Below are 24,232 nucleotides of genomic sequence, written 5' to 3' on the forward strand. Positions count from 1 at the left end.
GAGAGGTGAGGATGTGAGATCTCCAGGGGAGAGGTGAGGATGTGAGATCTCCACGGGAGAGGTGAGGATGTGAGATCTCCAGGGGAGAGGTAAGGATGTGAGATCTCCACGGGAGAGGTGAGGATGTGAGATCTCCACGGGGAGAGGTTAGGATGGGAGATCTCCACTGGGAGAGGTGAGGATGTGAGATCTCCACGGGGAGAGGTGAGGATGTGTTACCTCCACCAGGAGAGGTGAGGATGTGAGATCTCCACGGGAGCGGTGAGGATGTGTTACCTCCACCGGGAGAGGTGAGGATGTGAGATCTCCACAGGAGAGGTGAGGATGTGTGATCTCCACGGGAGAGGTGAGGATGTGAGATCTCCACGGGAGAGGTGAGGATGTGAGATCTCCACGGGAGAGGTGAGGATGTGAGATCTCCACGGGGAGAGGTGAGGATGTGTTACCTCCACCAGGAGAGGTGAGGATGTGAGATCTCCACGGGAGAGGTGAGGATGTGTTACCTCCACCAGGAGAGGTGATGATGTGAGATCTCCACGGGGAGAGGTGAGGATGTGTTACCTCCACCAGGAGAGGTGAGGATGTGAAATCTCCACGGGAGAGGTGAGGATGTGTTACCTCTACCGGGAGAGGTGAGGATGTGAGATCTCCACGGGGAGAGGTGAGGATGTGTGATCTCCACAGGAGAGGTGAGGATGTGAGCTCTCCAGGGGAGAGGTGAGGATGTGAGATCTCCACTGGGAGAGGTGAGGATGTGTGACCACCACCAGGAGAGGTGAGGATGTGAGATCTCCACGGGAGAGGTGAGGATGTGTTACCTCCACCAGGAGAGGTGAGGATGTGAGATCTCCACGGGAGAGGTGAGGATGTATTACCTCCACCGGGAGAGGTGAGGATGTGAGATCTCCAGGGGAGAGGTGAGGATGTGTGACCTCCACCAGAAGAGGTGAGGATGTGAGATCTCCACGGGAGAGGTGAGGATGTGTGACCTCCACCAGGAGAGGTGAGGATGTGAGATCTCCACGGGAGAGGTGAGGATGTGAGATCTCAGGGGAGAGGTGAGGATGTGTGATCTCCACGGGAGAGGTGAGGATGTGAGATCTCCACGGGAGAGGTTAGGATGTGTGATCTCCACGGGAGAAGTGAGGATGTGAGATCTCCACGGGAGAGGAGAGGATGTGAGATCTCCAGGGGAGAGGTGAGGATGTGAGATCTCCACGGGGGAGGTGAGGATGTGAGATCTCCACGGGGAGAGGTGAGGATGTGTGATCTCCACGGGAGAGGTGAGGATGTGAGATCTCCAGGGGAGAGGTGAGGATGTGAGATCTCCACGGGGAGAGGTGAGGATGTGTTACCTCCACCAGGAGAGGTGAGGATGTGAGATCTCCACGGGAGAGGTGAGGATGTGAGATCTCCATGGGAGAGGTGAGGATGTGTTACCTCCACAGGGAGAGGTGAGGATGTGAGATCTCCACGGGGAGAGGTGAGGATGTGAGATCTCCAGGGGAGAGGTGAGGATGTGAGATCTCCACGGTAGAGGTGAGGATGTGAGATCTCCCCGGGAGATGTGAGGATGTGTTACCTCCACAGGGAGAGGTGAGGAATGAGATCTCCACGGGAGAGGTGAGGATGTGATATCTCCACGGGAGAGGTGAGGATGTGAGATCTCCGCGGGGAGAGGTGAGGATGTGAGATCTCCACGGGAGAGGTGAGGATGTGAGATCTCCAGGGGAGAGGTGAGGATGTGAGATCTCCACGGGAGAGGTGAGGATGTGAGATCTCCAGGGGAGAGGTAAGGATGTGAGATCTCCACGGGAGAGGTGAGGATGTGAGATCTCCACGGGGAGAGGTTAGGATGGGAGATCTCCACTGGGAGAGGTGAGGATGTGAGATCTCCACGGGGAGAGGTGAGGATGTGTTACCTCCACCAGGAGAGGTGAGGATGTGAGATCTCCACGGGAGCGGTGAGGATGTGTTACCTCCACCGGGAGAGGTGAGGATGTGAGATCTCCACAGGAGAGGTGAGGATGTGTGATCTCCACGGGAGAGGTGAGGATGTGAGATCTCCACGGGAGAGGTGAGGATGTGAGATCTCCACGGGAGAGGTGAGGATGTGAGATCTCCACGGGGAGAGGTGAGGATGTGTTACCTCCACCAGGAGAGGTGAGGATGTGAGATCTCCACGGGAGAGGTGAGGATGTGTTACCTCCACCAGGAGAGGTGATGATGTGAGATCTCCACGGGAGAGGTGAGGATGTGTTACCTCCACCAGGAGAGGTGAGGATGTGAAATCTCCACGGGAGAGGTGAGGATGTGTTACCTCTACCGGGAGAGGTGAGGATGTGAGATCTCCACGGGGAGAGGTGAGGATGTGTGATCTCCACAGGAGAGGTGAGGATGTGAGCTCTCCAGGGGAGAGGTGAGGATGTGAGATCTCCACTGGGAGAGGTGAGGATGTGTGACCACCACCAGGAGAGGTGAGGATGTGAGATCTCCACGGGAGAGGTGAGGATGTGTTACCTCCACCAGGAGAGGTGAGGATGTGAGATCTCCACGGGAGAGGTGAGGATGTATTACCTCCACCGGGAGAGGTGAGGATGTGAGATCTCCAGGGGAGAGGTGAGGATGTGTGACCTCCACCAGAAGAGGTGAGGATGTGAGATCTCCACGGGAGAGGTGAGGATGTGTGACCTCCACCAGGAGAGGTGAGGATGTGAGATCTCCACGGGAGAGGTGAGGATGTGAGATCTCAGGGGAGAGGTGAGGATGTGTGATCTCCACGGGAGAGGTGAGGATGTGAGATCTCCACGGGAGAGGTTAGGATGTGTGATCTCCACGGGAGAAGTGAGGATGTGAGATCTCCACGGGAGAGGAGAGGATGTGAGATCTCCAGGGGAGAGGTGAGGATGTGAGATCTCCACGGGGGAGGTGAGGATGTGAGATCTCCACGGGGAGAGGTGAGGATGTGTGATCTCCACGGGAGAGGTGAGGATGTGAGATCTCCAGGGGAGAGGTGAGGATGTGAGATCTCCACTGGGAGAGGTGAGGATGTGTGACGTCCACCAGGAGAGGTGAGGATGTGAGATCTCCACAGGAGAGGTGAGGATGTGTTACCTCCACCAGGAGAGGTGAGGATGTGAGATCTCCACGGGAGAGGTGAGGATGTGTTACCTCCACCGGGAGAGGAGAGGATGTGAGATCTCCAAGGGAGAGGTGAGGATGTGTGACCTCCACCAGGAGAGGTGAGGATGTGAGATCTCCACGGGAGAGGTGAGGATGTGTGACCTCCACCAGGAGAGGTGAGGATGTGAGATCTCCACGGGGAGAGGTGAGGATGTGTTACCTCCACCAGGAGAGGTGAGGATGTGAGATCTCCATGGGGAGGGGTGAGGATGTGTTACCTCCACCAGGAGAGGTGAGGATGTGAGATCTCCAGGGGAGAGGTGAGGATGTGATATCTCCACGGTAGAGGTGAGGATGTGAGATCTCCATGGGAGATGTGAGGATGTGATACCTCCACAGGGAGAGGTGAGGATGTGAGATCTCCAAGGGAGAGGTGAGGGTGTGAGATCTCCACGGGAGAGGTGAGGATGTGAGATCTCCACGGGAGAGGTGAGGATGTGAGATCTCCAGGGGAGAGGTGAGGATGTGAGATCTCCACGGGAGAGGTGAGGATGTGAGATCTCCACGGGGAAAGGTTAGGATGGGAGATCTCCACTGGGAGAGGTGAGGATGTGAGGTCTCCACGGGGAGAGGTGAGGATGTGTTACCTCCACCAGGAGAGGTGAGGATGTGAGATCTCCACGGGAGAGGTGAGGATGTGTTACCTCCACCGGGAGAGGTGAGGATGTGAGATCTCCACAGGAGAGGTGAGGATGTGTGATCTCCACGGGAGAGGTGAGGATGTGAGATCTCCACGGGAGAGGTGAGGATGTGAGATCTCCACGGGGAGAGGTGAGGATGTGAGATCTCCACGGGGAGAGGTGAGGATGTGAGATTTCCACGGGGAGAGGTGAGGATGTGAGATCTCCAGGGGAGAGGTGAGGATGTGAGATCTCCACGGGAGAGGTGAGGATGTGAGATCTCCACGGGGAGAGGTGAGGATATGAGATCTCCAGGGGAGAGGTGAGGATGTGAGATCTCCAGGGGAGAGGTGAGGATGTGAGATCTCCACGGGGAGAGGTGAGGATATGAGATCTCCAGGGGAGAGGTGAGGATGTGAGATCTCCACGGGAGAGGTGAGGATGTGAGATCTCCAGGGGAGAGGTGAGGATGTGAGATCTCCACGGGGAGAGGTGAGGATGTGAGATCTCCACGGGGAGAGGTGAGGATGTGAGATCTCCAGGGGAGAGGTGAGGATCTGAGATCTCCACGGGGAGAGGTGAGGATGTGAGATCTCCACGGGGAGAGGTGAGGATGTGAGATTTCCACGGGGAGAGGTGAGGATGTGAGATCTCCAGGGGAGAGGTGAGGATGTGAGATCTCCACGGGAGAGGTGAGGATGTGAGATCTCCACGGGGAGAGGTGAGGATATGAGATCTCCAGGGGAGAGGTGAGGATGTGAGATCTCCAGGGGAGAGGTGAGGATGTGAGATCTCCACGGGGAGAGGTGAGGATATGAGATCTCCAGGGGAGAGGTGAGGATGTGAGATCTCCACGGGAGAGGTGAGGATGTGAGATCTCCAGGGGAGAGGTGAGGATGTGAGATCTCCACGGGGAGAGGTGAGGATGTGAGATCTCCACGGGGAGAGGTGAGGATGTGAGATCTCCACGGGGAGAGGTGAGGATGTGAGATCTCCAGGGGAGAGGTGAGGATGTGAGATCTCCAGGGGAGAGGTGAGGATGTGAGATCTCCACGGGGAGAGGTGAGGATATGAGATCTCCAGGGGAGAGGTGAGGATGTGAGATCTCCACGGGGAGAGGTGAGGATGTGAGATCTCCACGGGGAGAGGTGAGGATGTGAGATCTCCACGGGGAGAGGTGAGGATGTGAGATCTCCAGGGGAGAGGTGAGGATGTGAGATCTCCAGGGGAGAGGTGAGGATGTGAGATCTCCACGGGGAGAGGTGAAGATGTGAGATCTCCACGGAGAGAGGTGAGGATGTGAGATCTCCACGGGGAGAGGTGAGGATGTGAGATCTCCACGGGGAGAGGTGAGGATGTGTTACCTCCACAGGAGAGGTGAGGATGTGAGATCTCCACGGGAGAGGTGAGGATGTGTGATCTCCACGGGAGAGGTGAGGATGTGAGATCTCCACGGGAGAGGTGAGGATGTGAGATCTCCACGGGGAGAGGTGAGGATGTGTTACCTCCACCAGGAGAGGTGAGGATGTGAGATCTCCACGGGAGAGGTGAGGATGTGTTACCTCCACCAGGAGAGGGGATGATGTGAGATCTCCACGGGGAGAGGTGAGGATGTGTTACCTCCACGAGGACAGGTGAGGATGTGAGATCTCCACGGGGAGAGGTGAGGATGTGAGATCTCCAGGGGAGAGGTGAGGATGTGAGATCTCCAGGGGAGAGGTGAGGATGTGAGTTCCCCACGGGAGAGGTGAGGATGTGTTACCTCCACAGGGAGAGGTGAGGATGTGAGATCTCCACGGGGAGAGGTGAGGATGTGAGATCTCCAGGGGAGAGGTGAGGATGTGAGATCTCCACGGGAGAGGTGAGGATGTGAGATCTCCATGGGAGAGGTGAGGATGTGTTACCTCCACAGGGAGAGGTGAGGATGTGAGATCTCCACGGGGAGAGGTGAGGATGTGAGATCTGTAGGGGAGAGGTGAGGATGTGAGATCTCCACGGTAGAGGTGAGGATGTGAGATCTCCCCGGGAGATGTGAGGATGTGTTACCTCCACAGGGAGAGGTGAGGAATGAGATCTCCAAGGGAGAGGTGAGGATGTGATATCTCCACGGGAGAGGTGAGGATGTGAGATCTCCAGGGGAGAGGTGAGGATGTGAGATCTCCAGGGGAGAGGTGAGGATGTGAGATCTCCACGGGAGAGGTGAGGATGTGAGATCTCCGCGGGGAGAGGTGAGGATGTGAGATCTCCACGGGAGAGGTGAGGATGTGAGATCTCCAGGGGAGAGGTGAGGATGTGAGATCTCCACGGGGAGAGGTAAGGATGTGAGATCTCCACGGGGAGAGGTGAGGATGTGAGATCTCCACGGGAGAGGTGAGGATGTGAGATCTCCAGGGGAGAGGTAAGGATGTGAGATCTCCACGGGAGAGGTGAGGATGTGAGATTTCCACGGGGAGAGGTTAGGATGTGAGATCTCCACTGGGAGAGGTGAGGATGTGAGATCTCCACGGGGAGAGGTGAGGATGTGTTACCTCCACCAGGAGAGGTGAGGATGTGAGATCTCCACGGGAGAGGTGAGGATGTGAGATCTCCATGGGAGAGGTGAGGATGTGTTACCTCCACAGGGAGAGGTGAGGATGTGAGATCTCCACGGGGAGAGGTTAGGATGTGAGATCTCCAGGGGAGAGGTGAGGATGTGAGATCTCCACGGTAGAGGTGAGGATGTGAGATCTCCCCGGGAGATGTGAGGATGTGTTACCTCCACAGGGAGAGGTGAGGAATGAGATCTCCACGGGAGAGGTGAGGATGTGATATCTCCACGGGAGAGGTGAGGATGTGAGATCTCCGCGGGGAGAGGTGAGGATGTGAGATCTCCACGGGAGAGGTGAGGATGTGAGATCTCCAGGGGAGAGGTGAGGATGTGAGATCTCCACGGGAGAGGTGAGGATGTGAGATCTCCAGGGGAGAGGTAAGGATGTGAGATCTCCACGGGGAGAGGTTAGGATGGGAGATCTCCACTGGGAGAGGTGAGGATGTGAGATCTCCACGGGGAGAGGTGAGGATGTGTTACCTCCACCAGGAGAGGTGAGGATGTGAGATCTCCACGGGAGAGGTGAGGATGTGTTACCTCCACCGGGAGAGGTGAGGATGTGAGATCTCCACAGGAGAGGTGAGGATGTGTGATCTCCACGGGAGAGGTGAGGATGTGAGATCTCCACGGGAGAGGTGAGGATGTGAGATCTCCACGGGAGAGGTGAGGATGTGAGATCTCCACGGGGAGAGGTGAGGATGTGTTACCTCCACCAGGAGAGGTGAGGATGTGAGATCTCCACGGGAGAGGTGAGGATGTGTTACCTCCACCAGGAGAGGTGATGATGTGAGATCTCCACGGGGAGAGGTGAGGATGTGTTACCTCCACCAGGAGAGGTGAGGATGTGAAATCTCCACGGGAGAGGTGAGGATGTGTTACCTCTACCGGGAGAGGTGAGGATGTGAGATCTCCACGGGGAGAGGTGAGGATGTGTGATCTCCACAGGAGAGGTGAGGATGTGAGATCTCCAGGGGAGAGGTGAGGATGTGAGATCTCCACTGGGAGAGGTGAGGATGTGTGACCACCACCAGGAGAGGTGAGGATGTGAGATCTCCACGGGAGAGGTGAGGATGTGTTACCTCCACCAGGAGAGGTGAGGATGTGAGATCTCCACGGGAGAGGTGAGGATGTATTACCTCCACCGGGAGAGGTGAGGATGTGAGATCTCCAGGGGAGAGGTGAGGATGTGTGACCTCCACCAGAAGAGGTGAGGATGTGAGATCTCCACGGGAGAGGTGAGGATGTGTGACCTCCACCAGGAGAGGTGAGGATGTGAGATCTCCACGGGAGAGGTGAGGATGTGAGATCTCCACGGGAGAGGTGAGGATGTGAGATCTCCACGGGGAGAGGTTAGGATGGGAGATCTCCACTGGGAGAGGTGAGGATGTGAGGTCTCCACGGGGAGAGGTGAGGATGTGTTACCTCCACCAGGAGAGGTGAGGATGTGAGATCTCCACGGGAGAGGTGAGGATGTGAGATCTCCACGGGGAGAGGTGAGGATGTGTGATCTCCACGGGAGAGGTGAGGATGTGAGATCTCCAGGGGAGAGGTGAGGATGTGAGATCTCCACTGGGAGAGGTGAGGATGTGTGACGTGCACCAGGAGAGGTGAGGATGTGAGATCTCAGGGGAGAGGTGAGGATGTGTGATCTCCACGGGAGAGGTGAGGATGTGAGATCTCCACGGGAGAGGTGAGGATGTGTGATCTCCACGGGAGAAGTGAGGATGTGAGATCTCCACGGGAGAGGAGAGGATGTGAGATCTCCAGGGGAGAGGTGAGGATGTGAGATCTCCACGGGGAGAGGTGAGGATGTGTGATCTCCACGGGAGAGGTGAGGATGTGAGATCTCCAGGGGAGAGGTGAGGATGTGAGATCTCCACTGGGAGAGGTGAGGATGTGTGACGTGCACCAGGAGAGGTGAGGATGTGAGATCTCCACAGGAGAGGTGAGGATGTGTGACCTCCACCAGGAGAGGTGAGGATGTGAGATCTCCACGGGAGAGGTGAGGATGTGTTACCTCCACCGGGAGAGGAGAGGATGTGAGATCTCCAAGGGAGAGGTGAGGATGTGTGACCTCCACCAGGAGAGGTGAGGATGTGAGATCTCCACGGGAGAGGTGAGGATGTGTGACCTCCACCAGGAGAGGTGAGGATGTGAGATCTCCACGGGGAGAGGTGAGGATGTGTTACCTCCACCAGGAGAGGTGAGGATGTGAGATCTCCATGGGGAGGGGTGAGGATGTGTTACCTCCACCAGGAGAGGTGAGGATGTGAGATCTCCAGGGGAGAGATGAGGATGTGATATCTCCACGGTAGAGGTGAGGATGTGAGATCTCCATGGGAGATGTGAGGATGTGATACCTCCACAGGGAGAGGTGAGGATGTGAGATCTCCAAGGGAGAGGTGAGGGTGTGAGATCTCCACGGGAGAGGTGAGGATGTGAGATCTCCACGGGAGAGGTGAGGATGTGAGATCTCCAGGGGAGAGGTGAGGATGTGAGATCTCCACGGGGAGAGGTGAGGATGTGAGATCTCCACGGGAGAGGTGAGGATGGGAGATCTCCAGGGGAGAGGTGAGGATGTGAGATCTCCACGGGGAGAGGTGAGGATGTGAGATCTCCACGGGGAGAGGTGAGGATGTGAGATCTCCAGGGGAGAGGTGAGGATGTGAGATCTCCAGGGGAGAGGTGAGGATGTGAGATCTCCACGGGGAGAGGTGAGGATATGAGATCTCCAGGGGAGAGGTGAGGATGTGAGATCTCCACGGGGAGAGGTGAGGATGTGAGATCTCCACGGGGAGAGGTGAGGATGTGAGATCTCCACGGGGAGAGGTGAAGATATGAGATCTCCAGGGGAGAGGTGAGGATGTGAGATCTCCAGGGGAGAGGTGAGGATGTGAGATCTCCACTGGGAGAGGTGAGGATGTGTGACCACCACCAGGAGAGGTGAGGATGTGAGATCTCCACGGGAGTGGTGAGGATGTGTTACCTCCACCAGGAGAGGTGAGGATGTGAGATCTCCACGGGAGAGGTGAGGATGTATTACCTCCACCGGGAGAGGTGAGGATGTGAGATCTCCAGGGGAGAGGTGAGGATGTGTGACCTCCACCAGAAGAGGTGAGGATGTGAGATCTCCACGGGAGAGGTGAGGATGTGTGACCTCCACCAGGAGAGGTGAGGATGTGAGATCTCCACGGGAGAGGTGAGGATGTGAGATCTCAGGGGAGAGGTGAGGATGTGTGATCTCCACGGGAGAGGTGAGGATGTGAGATCTCCACGGGAGAGGTTAGGATGTGTGATCTCCACGGGAGAAGTGAGGATGTGAGATCTCCACGGGAGAGGAGAGGATGTGAGATCTCCAGGGGAGAGGTGAGGATGTGAGATCTCCACGGGGGAGGTGAGGATGTGAGATCTCCACGGGGAGAGGTGAGGATGTGTGATCTCCACGGGAGAGGTGAGGATGTGAGATCTCCAGGGGAGAGGTGAGGATGTGAGATCTTCACTGGGAGAGGTGAGGATGTGTGACGTCCACCAGGAGAGGTGAGGATGTGAGATCTCCACAGGAGAGGTGAGGATGTGTTACCTCCACCAGGAGAGGTGAGGATGTGAGATCTCCACGGGAGAGGTGAGGATGTGTTACCTCCACCGGGAGAGGAGAGGATGTGAGATCTCCAAGGGAGAGGTGAGGATGTGTGACCTCCACCAGGAGAGGTGAGGATGTGAGATCTCCACGGGAGAGGTGAGGATGTGTGACCTCCACCAGGAGAGGTGAGGATGTGAGATCTCCACGGGGAGAGGTGAGGATGTGTTACCTCCACCAGGAGAGGTGAGGATGTGAGATCTCCATGGGGAGGGGTGAGGATGTGTTACCTCCACCAGGAGAGGTGAGGATGTGAGATCTCCAGGGGAGAGGTGAGGATGTGATATCTCCACGGTAGAGGTGAGGATGTGAGATCTCCATGGGAGATGTGAGGATGTGATACCTCCACAGGGAGAGGTGAGGATGTGAGATCTCCAAGGGAGAGGTGAGGGTGTGAGATCTCCACGGGAGAGGTGAGGATGTGAGATCTCCACGGGAGAGGTGAGGATGTGAGATCTCCAGGGGAGAGGTGAGGATGTGAGATCTCCACGGGAGAGGTGAGGATGTGAGATCTCCACGGGGAGAGGTTAGGATGGGAGATCTCCACTGGGAGAGGTGAGGATGTGAGGTCTCCACGGGGAGAGGTGAGGATGTGTTACCTCCACCAGGAGAGGTGAGGATGTGAGATCTCCACGGGAGAGGTGAGGATGTGTTACCTCCACCGGGAGAGGTGAGGATGTGAGATCTCCACAGGAGAGGTGAGGATGTGTGATCTCCACGGGAGAGGTGAGGATGTGAGATCTCCACGGGAGAGGTGAGGATGTGAGATCTCCAGGGGAGAGGTGAGGATGTGAGATCTCCACGGGGAGAGGTGAGGATGTGAGATCTCCACGGGGAGAGGTGAGGATGTGAGATTTCCACGGGGAGAGGTGAGGATGTGAGATCTCCAGGGGAGAGGTGAGGATGTGAGATCTCCACGGGAGAGGTTAGGATGTGAGATCTCCAGGGGAGAGGTGAGGATGTGAGATCTCCACGGGGAGAGGTGAGGATGTGAGATCTCCACGGGGAGAGGTGAGGATGTGAGATCTCCACGGGGAGAGGTGAGGATGTGAGATCTCCAGGGGAGAGGTGAGGATGTGAGATCTCCAGGGGAGAGGTGAGGATGTGAGATCTCCACGGGGAGAGGTGAGGATATGAGATCTCCAGGGGAGAGGTGAGGATGTGAGATCTCCACGGGGAGAGGTGAGGATGTGAGATCTCCACGGGGAGAGGTGAGGATGTGAGATCTCCACGGGGAGAGGTGAGGATGTGAGATCTCCAGGGGAGAGGTGAGGATGTGAGATCTCCAGGGGAGAGGTGAGGATGTGAGATCTCCACGGGGAGAGGTGAAGATGTGAGATCTCCACGGAGAGAGGTGAGGATGTGAGATCTCCACGGGGAGAGGTGAGGATGTGAGATCTCCACGGGGAGAGGTGAGGATGTGTTACCTCCACAGGAGAGGTGAGGATGTGAGATCTCCAAGGGAGAGGTGAGGATGTGTGATCTCCACGGGAGAGGTGAGGATGTGAGATCTCCACGGGAGAGGTGAGGATGTGAGATCTCCACGGGGAGAGGTGAGGATGTGTTACCTCCACCAGGAGAGGTGAGGATGTGAGATCTCCACGGGAGAGGTGAGGATGTGTTACCTCCACGAGGAGAGGTGAGGATGTGAGATCTCCACGGGGAGAGGTGATGATGTGAGATCTCCACGGGGAGAGGTGAGGATGTGTTACCTCCACCAGGAGAGGTGAGGATGTGAAATCTCCACGGGAGAGGTGAGGATGTGTTACCTCTACCGGGAGAGGTGAGGATGTGAGATCTCCACGGGGAGAGGTGAGGATGTGTGATCTGCACAGGAGAGGTGAGGATGTGAGATCTCCAGGGGAGAGGTGAGGATGTGAGATCTCCACTGGGAGAGGTGAGGATGTGTGACCACCACCAGGAGAGGTGAGGATGTGAGATCTCCACGGGAGAGGTGAGGATGTGTTACCTCCACCAGGAGAGGTGAGGATGTGAGATCTCCACGGGAGAGGTGAGGATGTGAGATCTCCACGGGAGAGGTGAGGATGTGAGATCTCCAGGGGAGAGGTGAGGATGTGTGACCTCCACCAGAAGAGGTGAGGATGTGAGATCTCCACGGGAGAGGTGAGGATGTGTGACCTCCACCAGGAGAGGTGAGGATGTGAGATCTCCACGGGAGAGGTGAGGATGTGAGATCTCAGGGGAGAGGTGAGGATGTGTGATCTCCACGGGAGAGGTGAGGATGTGAGATCTCCACGGGAGAGGTTAGGATGTGTGATCTCCACGGGAGAAGTGAGGATGTGAGATCTCCACGGGAGAGGAGAGGATGTGAGATCTCCAGGGGAGAGGTGAGGATGTGAGATCTCCACGGGGGAGGTGAGGATGTGAGATCTCCACGGGGAGAGGTGAGGATGTGTGATCTCCACGGGAGAGGTGAGGATGTGAGATCTCCAGGGGAGAGGTGAGGATGTGAGATCTCCACTGGGAGAGGTGAGGATGTGTGACGTCCACCAGGAGAGGTGAGGATGTGAGATCTCCACGGGAGAGGTGAGGATGTGTTACCTCCACCAGGAGAGGTGAGGATGTGAGATCTCCACGGGAGAGGTGAGGATGTGTTACCTCCACCGGGAGAGGAGAGGATGTGAGATCTCCAAGGGAGAGGTGAGGATGTGTGACCTCCACCAGGAGAGGTGAGGATGTGAGATCTCCACGGGAGAGGTGAGGATGTGTGACCTCCACCAGGAGAGGTGAGGATGTGAGATCTCCACGGGGAGAGGTGAGGATGTGTTACCTCCACCAGGAGAGGTGAGGATGTGAGATCTCCATGGGGAGGGGTGAGGATGTGTTACCTCCACCAGGAGAGGTGAGGATGTGAGATCTCCAGGGGAGAGGTGAGGATGTGATATCTCCATGGTAGAGGTGAGGATGTGAGATCTCCATGGGAGATGTGAGGATGTGTTACCTCCACAGGGAGAGGTGAGGATGTGAGATCTCCAAGGGAGAGGTGAGGATGTGAGATCTCCACGGGAGAGGTGAGGATGTGAGATCTCCAGGGGAGAGGTGAGGATGTGAGATCTCCACGGGAGAGGTGAGGATGTGAGATCTCCACGGGAGAGGTGAGGATGTGAGATCTCCACGGGAGAGGTGAGGATGTGAGATCTCCACGGGGAGAGGTGAGGATGTGAGATCTCCACGGGGAGAGGTGAGGATGTGAGATCTCCAGGGGAGAGGTGAGGATGTGAGATCTCCAGGGGAGAGGTGAGGATGTGAGATCTCCACGGGGAGAGGTGAAGATGTGAGATCTCCACGGAGAGAGGTGAGGATGTGAGATCTCCACGGGGAGAGGTGAGGATGTGAGATCTCCAGGGGAGAGGTGAGGATGTGAGATCTCCACGGGGAGAGGTGAAGATGTGAGATCTCCACGGAGAGAGGTGAGGATGTGAGATCTGCACGGGAGAGGTGAGGATGTGAGATCTCCACGGGGAGAGGTGAGGTTGGATGAGCTCTGCCGGGAGAGGTGAGGATGTGTGATCTCCACGGGAGAGGTGAGGATGTGAGATATCCACGGGAGAGGTGAGGATGTGAGATATCCACGGGAGAGGTGAGGATGTGAGATCTCCAGGGGAGAGGTGAGGATGTGAGATCTCCACGGGAGCGATGAGGATGTGAGATCTCCAAGGGAGAGGTGAGCATGTGAGATATCCACGGGAGAGGTGAGCATGTGAGATATCCACGGGAGAGGTGAGGATGTGAGATCTGCACGGGAGAGGTGAGGATGTGAGATCTCCACGGGGAGAGGTGAGGTTGGATGAGCTCTGCCGGGAGAGGTGAGGATGTGTGATCTCCACGGGAGAGGTGAGGATGTGAGATATCCACGGGAGAGGTGAGGATGTGAGATATCCACGGGAGAGGTGAGGATGTGAGATCTCCAGGGGAGAGGTGAGGATGTGAGATCTCCAGGGGAGAGGTGAGGATGTGAGATCTCCACGGGAGCGATGAGGATGTGAGATCTCCAAGGGAGAGGTGAGCATGTGAGATATCCACGGGAGAGGTGAGCATGTGAGATATCCACGGGAGAGGTGAGGATGTGAGATCTGCACGGGAGAGGTGAGGATGTGAGATCTCCACGGGGAGAGGTGAGGTTGGATGAGCTCTGCCGGGAGAGGTGAGGATGTGTGATCTCCACGGGAGAGGTGAGGATGTGAGATATCCACGGGAGAGGTGAGGATGTGAGATATCCACGGGAGAGGTGAGGATGTGAGATCTCCAGGGGAGAGGTGAGGATGTGAGATCTCCACGGGAGAGGTGAGGATGTGAGATCTCCACGGGGAGATGTGAGGTTGGATGAGCTCTGCCGGGAGAGGTGAGGATGTGTGATCTCCACGGGAGAGGTGAGGATGTGAGATCTCCGCGGGAGAGGTGAGGATGTGAGATCTCCACGGGGAGAGGTGAGGATGTGTGATCTCCACGGGAGAGGTGAGGATGTGAGATATTCACGGGAGAGGTGAGGATGTGAGATCTCCACGGGGAGAGGTGAGGATGTGAGATCTCCACGGGGAGAGGTGAGGATGTGAGATATCCACGGGAGAGGTGAGGATGTGAAATCTCCACGGGGAGAGGTGAGGATGTGAGATCTCCAGGGGAGAGGTGAGGATGTGAGATCTCCACGGGAGCGATGAGGATGTGAGATCTCCACGGGAGAGGTGAGGATGTGAGATCTGCACGGGGAGAGGTGAGGTTGAATGAGCTCTGCCGGGAGAGGTGAGGATGTGTGATCTCCACGGGAGAGGTGAGGATGTGAGATCTCCACGGGGAGAGGTGAGGTTGGATGAGCTCTGCCGGGAGAGATGATATACTAACCCTACCTCTAGACCCATGTGGCTGGGCTATGTCACCTTAGCTGCGTACCACTTGTGGCTTTTTCTGTGTATAGGGTAACAGGAATGGAAACATTGTGCATGCTAGCCACCCACCCTGCCACTAGGCCACTCGCCAGACACAGCCGGTCAATTTACACGCGCAGGGGGAGGCTGGGAGGCCAGCTGGGGAGGGGCGTGCTAAGTGGGGAGAATTACCCACACCAAAAGCAGAGAGAGATGGGAGAGGCAAGTGAATCCTGTCCCAGGACTGCATCCAGATCCCCACAGTCCCTGTGACCACAGTGGGTCGCTGTCCTCATACTCCTGTCCTCACAGTCCTCACAGTCCTCACAGTCCCCACAGTCCTCACAGTCCCCACAGTCCCCACAGTCCTCACAGTCCTCACAATCCTCACAGTCCTCACAGTCCTCACAATCCTCACAGTCCTCACAGTCCTCACAATCCTCACAGTCCTCACAGTCCTCACAATCCTCACAGTCCTCACAATCCTCACAGTCCTCACAATCCTCACAGTCCTCACAGTCCTCACAATCCTCACAGTCCTCACAATCCTCACAGTCCTCACAATCCTCACAGTCCTCACAGTCCTCACAGTCCTCACAGTCCTCACAGTCCTCACAGTCCTCACAATCCTCACAATCCTCACAATCCTCACAGTCCTCACAGTCCTCACAATCCTCACAGTCCTCACAGTCCTCACAGTCCTCACAGTCCTCACAATCCTCACAGTCCTCACAGTCCTCACAATCCTCACAGTCCTCACAGTCCTCACAGTCCTCACAGTCCTCACAGTCCTCACAGTCCTCACAATCCTCACAATCCTCACAGTCCTCACAGTCCTCACAGTCCTCACAGTCCTCACAGTCCTCACAGTCCTCACAGTCCTCATAGTCCTCACAGTCCTCACAGTCCCCACAGTCCTCACAATCCTCACAGTCCTCACAGTCCTCACAGTCCTCACAGTCCTCACAGTCCCCACAGTCCTCACAGTCCTCACAGTCCTCACAATCCTCACAGTCCTCACAGTCCTCACAGTCCTCACAGTCCTCACAATCCTCACAGTCCTCACAATCCTCACAGTCCTCACAGTCCTCACAATCCTCACAGTCCTCCCAGTCCTCACAGTTCCCACAATCCTCACAGTCCTCCCAGTCCTCACAGTTCCCACAGTCCTCACAGTCCTCACAGTCCTCACAATCCTCACAGTCCTCACAGTCCTCACAGTCCTCACAATCCTCACAATCCTCACAGTCCTCACAGTCCTCACAATCCTCACAGTCCTCACAGTCCTCACAGTCCTCACAGTCCTCACGATCCTCACAGTCCTCACAGTCCTCACAGTCCTCACAGTCCTCACAGTCCTCACAATACTCACAGTCCTCACAGTCCTCAGAGTCCTCAGAGTCCTCACAATCCTCACAGTCCTCACAGTCCTCACAGTCCTCACAGTCCTCAAAGTCCTCACAGTCCTCACAGTCCTCACAGTCCTCACAATCCTCACAGTCCTCACAGTCCTCAGAGTCCTCAGAGTCCTCACAATCCTCACAGTCCTCACAGTCCCCACAGTCCCCACAGTCCCCACAGTCCTCACAGTCCCCACAGTCCTCACAGTCCCCACAGTCCTCACAGTCCCCACAGTCCCCACAGTCCCCACAGTCCTCACAGTCCTCACAATCCTCACAGTCCTCACAGTCCTCACAGTCCTCACTGCCCTCACAGTCCTCACAGTCCTCACAGTCCCCACAGTCCCCACAGTCCCCACAGTCCTCACAGTCCCCACAGTCCCCACAGTCCCCACAGTCCTCACATTCCTCACATTCCTCACAGTCCTCACATTCCTCACAGTCCCCACAGTCCTCACAGTCCTCACAGTCCTCACAGTCCTCACAGTCCTCACAATACTCACAGTCCTCACAGTCCTCAGAGTCCTCAGAGTCCTCACAATCCTCACAGTCCTCACAGTCCTCACAGTCCTCACAGTCCTCACAGTCCCCACAGTCCCCACAGTCCCCACAGTCCCCACAGTCCTCACAGTCCTCACTGTCCTCACAGTCCTCACAGTCCTCACAGTCCTCACAATCCTCACAGTCCTCACATTCCTCACAGTCCTCACATTCCTCACAGTCCTCACAGTCCTCACAATCCTCACAGTCCCCACAGTCCTCACAGTCCCCACAGTCCCCACAGTCCCCACAGTCCTCACAGTCCTCACAGTCCCCACAGTCCCCACAGTCCCCACAGTCCTCACAGTCCCCACAGTCCCCACAGTCCCCACAGTCCCCACAGTCCTCACAGTCCCCACAGTCCCCACAGTCCCCACAGTCCTCACAGTCCTCACAGTCCTCACAGTCCCCACAGTCCCCACAGTCCCCACAGTCCCCACAATCCTCACAGTCCTCACAGTCCTCACAGGCCTCACAATCCTCACAGTCCTCACAGTCCTCACAGTCCTCACAATCCTCACAGTCCTCACAGTCCTCACAATCCTCACAGTCCTCACATTCCTCACAGTCCTCACATTCCTCACAGTCCTCACAGTCCTCACAGTCCTCACAGTCCTCACAATCCTCACAGTCCTCACAGTCCCCACAGTCCTCACAGTCCTCACAATCCTCACAGTCCCCACAGTCCCCACAGTCCCCACAGTCCTCACAGTCCTCACAATCCTCACAATCCTCACAGTCCTCACAGTCCTCACAGTCCTCACAGTCCTCACAATCCTCACAGTCCTCACAGTCCTCACAATCCTCACAGTCCTCACAGTCCTCACAATCCTCACAATCCTCACAATCCTCACAGTCCTCACAATCCTCACAGTCCTCACAGTCCTGTTCCTCAGTCCTCCCAGTCCTGTCCCCACAGTCCCTGTCCTCACAGAATGCTGTCTGCCCCTCCCCCACCTCCATTTCCCGCATACTGGAAAAGTCAGCTGAGGACAAAATGCTGTGCAAATTCTTCTCCCTTCCCTTCCACAGTCTTGCAGGTGTCTGTCCTGGAGGGCCTTATGCCTTCAATCACTGAAGCAGCTGTGATCACTGCATATGCTATAGAAAAGGTCAGTGCTTCTCAGAGACATCTTCCACTGTTAGTACGCGGACATGTAAACTAGGAGAGTGTGGTTTGTGTTGTGCAATGTTGGGGCTAGAGCTCAGGGCCTCCTATCTACTAGGCTAGGCCTCAGCACACCGCAGCCTAGGAAATCTTTGGTAAACAGTTTGCTGTGGTTTCTGATATATTTACACAAGGTATCTGGTAACCCACGCTGTGATCCTAGCTCCTCTGCGGATCAAAGTTCAAAGCCAGCCAGGGGAGGGGGGTGTGAGGGGCGGGTTGGGGCAGAAGGTCTGTGAGACTCTTATCTCCAATAAACTATCAAAAACCCGAGGTGGAGCTGTGGCCACAATGGTAGAGCCTGGAGCAGAATTTCAGGGACAGTGCCCAGGTCCTGAGTTCAAGCCCCAGGACTGGTGCACACACAAAGCAAGTTCTTGCCCATCGTGTTTGTATATGTAATTCCATCTGTGGAAAGTCATCCATTTATTCACAGTGTAGGGGGGGGGGTGTGCATGTGTGTGTGTGTGTGATTGGAACGATGGTGTCGCACGTCCCAGGTCCTGAGCTGGCCAGGTCCTCTGCACCATCTGGGGTGGGCCCACCATTGCTGGAGCAACGCAGTCTCCCCATTCCTTCCTCCAGGCTTCCCCAGCCCCACGAGAGGAACCGGGCAGACCCACACCACACACAGCTCCTGGGAAGTGAGCGTGGTGAAGAGCCAGGGCACGGGGCGGGGGCGAGCATGGCTGTGCCGGGGAGGGGCGTAGCCCTTAGGGGGCTGCATGGCTACGCTGGGTGGTGTACATACTGTGAGCCCGTCATTCTCAAACACTTCTCTGGCCTCCTCGTAGATGCAGACTTCCTCATAGCACTCCCGTTCCAGGTTCCCCTCCAGAAGCTCTTCCAGGAGGTAGGAGCCAGCTCGCTTCCACCGCCCCAGAGCCGCATTGGCCCTGGTGGCGGAGAGAAAGACTGCCGGAGAAGAGAGCGCATCAGTCTTGCCCGGCCTGCTGCCCGCTGGCTGTCCATCTCCATGGAGACTGGGCCAGCCCTGTGTCCCTGCAATGTGCAATGTGTGGCCCCTGCCTGGACGGGGCCCAGCTGTACACCACTCTGTCACCCCGTCAGCCGAGCGCACAGCCTCGAGGGCTGCCGAGTGACATTTTCCCAGTGGAAGATCAGGGCCCTGCCTGGGTGTGTTGTGGGGGCCTGTCATTCTAATGTTGTAGCAAAGAGGGTCCTGGTCAGGCCAGGCCCCCCCTAGGCCAAGCTGGAGCGCAGCCTGGTGGTGGAGGGCTTCCCGAGCATGCACGAAGACACAGGTTCAATTCTTCGGTACCACACACATAGAAAAAGCTGGAAGTGGTGCTGAGGCTCAAGTGGTAGAGCTCTGGCCTTGAGAAAACCCAAGGTCAGTGCTCGGGCCCTGAGCTCAAGTCCAGGACTGGCAAAAAAAAAAAAAAAGCCTAGCCAAGAAATAACTAAAGCAAAAAGGGCTGAGGGTGTGGTTTGCATGGTGGAACACCTGCGTGGCAAACACAAATCAAGTCCACATCTAAGTACCACTGCTTCCTGCCCCCCCCCCCCCCGCCATCCTACCCCAGATCTCCTGCTAGGACAGCTGGGACTGTCGAGTGCAGCAGGTGAGCATCAGCAGGGGTGCCAGGCAGGACGCGGCCTCGGCCTTGGCTCTCCACACCTGCCCCCATATGTCCCAGACCTAGTGCTGCAAAAACGCAGCTCCAGACAGAGGCACAGCAGCCGGTGCTGTGAGTTGAGTTGGGCTTCGGCAGGGTCACTGCAGAGGGAGCAGGGAGGGCGGGATAGGGGTCCACATGTGGACTTCCTGTGCCACAGATGCACGTGCTGGGCCACCTGTCCACAGAAGGGAGAGTCACAACCAGGACAGGGAGTGGAAGCCTGGAAGCATTTCCATCAGAGGAGAAGGCGCAGGAAGTAGACCTTGACTCCATTAGACACAGGCCTGGACACAGGCTTTCCCTCCCTGGCCCCTGCTCAGTGGGGTCTGGCAGTATGGCCTCCTCAGGATGGCATGGGGCTCTGCCGACGACAGAAAGAGGGCTTTCACAGCAGGCCTGGGAGGCCTGGTGTCTGCGGATAGAGACAGAAGCATGGAGCAACGCTCTGCTCAGCCAACACGGATCTCTGAGCTCCAGATGGACTCATGGCTGCCCAAAGCAAAGACTACTTTCTGGACCTCTGTGGCACTGGGGGAGGAGGAAAGGCCTAACGCTGGCCAGAAGCAAAATACTAATGGCAGGGCCAGGGGCCGCCCTGGGAGGGGGGCCTTCCAAAGGCCCTGGGTGCCGCCCAGCTCCGTCCTTGCCCCCCCTCCATGCTGCTGCCCGGTGTGGTGGCTGGGGCCCCAAGCGCCATTTTGGACCACGTGTGGGCAGGGAGCTGCCACTTCTGGCACACGCGGCTTCACAGTGTTGCTTTTTGTTTGTGTGTTTTTTTATGTGAAAGAGAAGCAACCCCCCCATGTCTTCACCACCCATTAGCTTTTTTGGCTAAAAGAAACGTAACCTGGGAGAAGCTGTGACTGTGGCATGTCATCTCTATCTATCTGTCTCTCTATGTGTGCATCTATCTACCATCTTTATCTATCCATCCATCCATCCATCCATCCATCCATCCATCCATCTATCCATCAATCCATCCATCAATCCATCCATCTATCCATCCATCCATCAATCCATCCATCAATCCATCCATCTATCCATCCATCCATCTATCCATCCATCTATCCATCCATCCATCAATCCATCCATCCATCAATCCATCCATCCATCTATCCATCAATCCATCCATCAATCCATCCATCCATCTATCCATCCATCCATCCATCCATCTATCCATCTATCCATCCATCCATCTATCCATCCATCCATCCATCAATCCATCCATCTATCCATCCATCCATCCATCCATCCATCTATCCATCAATCCATCCATCCATCAATCCATCCATCAATCCATCCATCTATCCATCCATCCATCAATCCATCCATCAATCCATCCATCTATCCATCCATCCATCTATCCATCCATCCATCCATCTATCCATCCATCCATCAATCCATCCATCCATCAATCCATCCATCCATCTATCCATCAATCCATCCATCAATCCATCCATCCATCTATCCATCCATCCATCCATCCATCTATCCATCTATCCATCCATCCATCTATCCATCCATCCATCCATCAATCCATCCATCCATCTATCCATCCATCCATCTATCCATCCATCCATCTATCCATCCATCCATCCATCCATCCATCCATCCATCCATCCATCAATCCATCCATCTATCCATCCATCCATCTATCCATCCATCCATCTATCCATCCATCTATCCATCAATCAATCCATCAATCCATCCATCTATCCATCTATCTATCTATCCATCCATCCATCCATCCATCCATCCATCCATCCATCTGTCTATCCATCCATCCATCTATCTGTGTGTGTCTGTCTCTATTGTCTATCATCTGTATCTATCTATTTATCTGTGTGTATGTGTCTCTATTATCTATCATCTACATCTGTCTATCTGTGTGTCTGTCTGTCTCTCTCATCTATCTATCTATCTATCTATCTATCTATCTATCTATCTGTCTATCTAATCTATCATTTATATCCAATTTCTGTGTGTGCCTGTCCTCTCTATCATCTATCTAATCTATCTAACTGTCTGGGTGTGTGTCTGTCTCTATCTATCATCTATCTGTGTGTCTGTCTGTCTATCATCTATATCTGTCTATCTGCCTGTCTGTGCCTCTATCATCTATCTATCTATCTATCTATCTATCTATCTATCTATCTATCTATCTATCTATCTATCTATCTATCTATCTATTTTTCTATCTATTTTTCTATCTATCTATCTATCTATCTATCTATCTATCTATCTATCTATCTATCTATCTATCCATCCATCCATCTATCCATCTATCCATCTATCCATCTATGTATCCATCTATCCATCTATCCATCTGACTTTATCTGGGCTTGGTTCTGGACACAGGACGTCCATTGCCTCACTGGTCTTTGTTCTGTCACTGAGGACAGGACATGGTGACGAGGTGACAGGCTGTCCTGGAGCCAGTGGGTGGATCAGGCTATTGCTGGCTTCCCACCTCTTCCAGCTACAGGAGCTGTGCAGGCCCAGGCCTGAGGCCACAGAGTTCCAGCCTCACCTCTCCTCCACACGACCTTCCCTGTGTGTCTGTAAGCTGGCTTCCTCCTGAGGCACAGGCACCAGCCTTCAGAGGGGCCTCATCCTGCTGACACCATCCACCAGAACCTGGTATCCAAGAAAGGACCCAGCCAGGGTCTAGGAAGATGGTAGACACAGTTGGAGGCTGGCGTGTCACGGGCCATCGCTGGAGGCTGGCGTGTCATGGCCCCCTCTGGAGATTGGGGTGTCACAGGCTCCCCGCTGGAGGCTGGCATATCACAGACCCCAGCTGGAGGCTGGCATGTCACAGACCCTCACTGGAGGCTGGCATGTCACGGGCCCCCTCTGGAGGCTGGCGTGTCATGGCCCCCTCTGGAAATTGGGGTGTTACAGGCTCCCCTCTGGAGGCTGGTGTGTCAAGGGATCCCCTCTAGAAATTGGGGTGTCACAGGTGTTCTGGTCCCTGGCTGTCTTTGAGCAAATGATTCCTGAATTCTTGCAGGTTTGACCTGAACCAGATCAGTGGTTTGCAGCTCACGCCCGCGTTTTCGATGGACTTTGTAGGATGGGAGAGGACTTGACTACTTCTCCACCTTGCTCCCCCTCTGGCCTGTTTAGTTTTTCTTCACCCATGTGTGTGTGTGTCCAGCATGCAGGCCCTGTCCTCAGAGCATGGCGTTCCCACGTTCCAGCGTCCTGCGTGGTCAGTGCTGTCCCTACAGCCACCTCCTTCGAAGGCCTCTGCCACTCAGACGACTCCCACTTTTCCTGGCAGGCTGTGGTAATGGCTCTAAATTTTTTCCCTAAGGATTTTAACAAAATGGGATGCAGCCAGCTTGGCTGTCAGGAAACCTGGCTGTGTGCATGCTGCCTGTGGCCAGGAGAGACCACGTGTGAGTCCTGGCTCTCACCAAAGTTTGCAGTAGCCACGTATTTAAAGGCATCCAAAGAAACTGGTGGAATCAATTGTAAGAATAAATGGTTCACCCCACAGGGCCAAGTTCTCACCATTTCACCTGGGGCCGAGGAGCCGCGGACGGCCAGGGCCCAGGTATTGCTTCTACACTTAGCCCGAGGCCCCTGTGGATTCTCTGAGCCCTACCTTGGACCCATACATCAACCCCCCGCCCAGGGCTTCACCTGCTGGGAAGACAAGGGACAGATGGAAGAGCGACGCCTACCTGACAGCTCCACCTGGGGGAGGATGAGGAGGAAGAGGAGCCCCCTGAGCAGCGGGACACAGCCGGCCATGCTGACCCAGGGCCGAGCTGGGTGGACAGGACAAGGTCTGCAAACAACAAAGTCCAGGGCCCCGGGGAGGGGCCTGGCCAGCAGCTCCAGAACACACCAAGGACTGCACTGAGCCACCCACAGCCTTCGCCGCCGTTGTCATAGTCGTTGTCGTCAATGGATTGAGTGGGGGTACAGGCGAATATGCCCAGAAAGGCAAAACTGATCTCAGTTAAGGAGGAAGTGAAAAGACAGAGAGACCAACAGCCTTTGAGTGACAGCACAGCTCAGCTGACACTACAAACTATGGTGACACCTATTTTTATTTTTTATTTTATTTTTTTATTTTTTTGCCAGTCCTGGGCTTGAGCTCAGGGCCTGAGCACTGTCCTTGGACTTTCTCAAGGCTAGAGCTCTACCACTTGAGCCTCAGCACCACTTCCAGCTTTTTTCTACGTATGTGGTACCGAGGAATCGAACCCGGGTCTTCATGCATGCTAGGCAAGCACTTTAACCACTAGGCCAAACTCCCGGCCCGACACCTATTTTTAAAAGCTGGGAAAAACATGTCTGGAGGAAGGGCTCAAGTCATATACAGTGCTTGCTTAGTGACTGAGCATGAGACCCTGAGTTTAAACCTCAGTACTGCCACGGGGAAGGAAAAAGAGTGAAGCTAATCTCAAGCAAGTAAGCCAAAAGCATCTAAAATCTGAAAATTAATTGTATAGGCTTAAGGACAATCTTTGTGTCACCCGTGGTGTTTCTCGAAATAATTCTCTGTGGAATTTTATGCTCTTCCAAACAGTTTGGCTGGACTGGGTGTTGGTGGC

General features: G+C 55.3%; 1 protein-coding gene across 1 annotated transcript in view; it reads right to left on the bottom strand.

Moving 5' to 3' along the window:
• Proz (protein Z, vitamin K dependent plasma glycoprotein) overlaps positions 1 to 23,426 on the bottom strand; it is a 44,715-nt gene extending 21,289 nt beyond the window's left edge. Inside the window, exons 1-2 of the mRNA XM_090341857.1 lie at positions 23,354 to 23,426; positions 18,770 to 18,933 (exon numbers count right to left, since the gene is read on the bottom strand). Coding sequence (XP_090197983.1) covers positions 18,770 to 18,933; positions 23,354 to 23,423 — 234 coding nt within the window. The 5' untranslated portion in view covers positions 23,424 to 23,426. The remainder of the gene's footprint in view (positions 1 to 18,769; positions 18,934 to 23,353) is intronic.
• Positions 23,427 to 24,232: the final 806 nt, after the last annotated feature.

The sequence above is a fragment of the Megascapheus bottae genome, chromosome 11, assembly GCF_031878675.1.
Source record: "Megascapheus bottae isolate mThoBot1 chromosome 11, mThoBot2.hap1, whole genome shotgun sequence".
NCBI classification, from domain to species: Eukaryota; Metazoa; Chordata; class Mammalia; order Rodentia; family Geomyidae; genus Megascapheus; species Megascapheus bottae.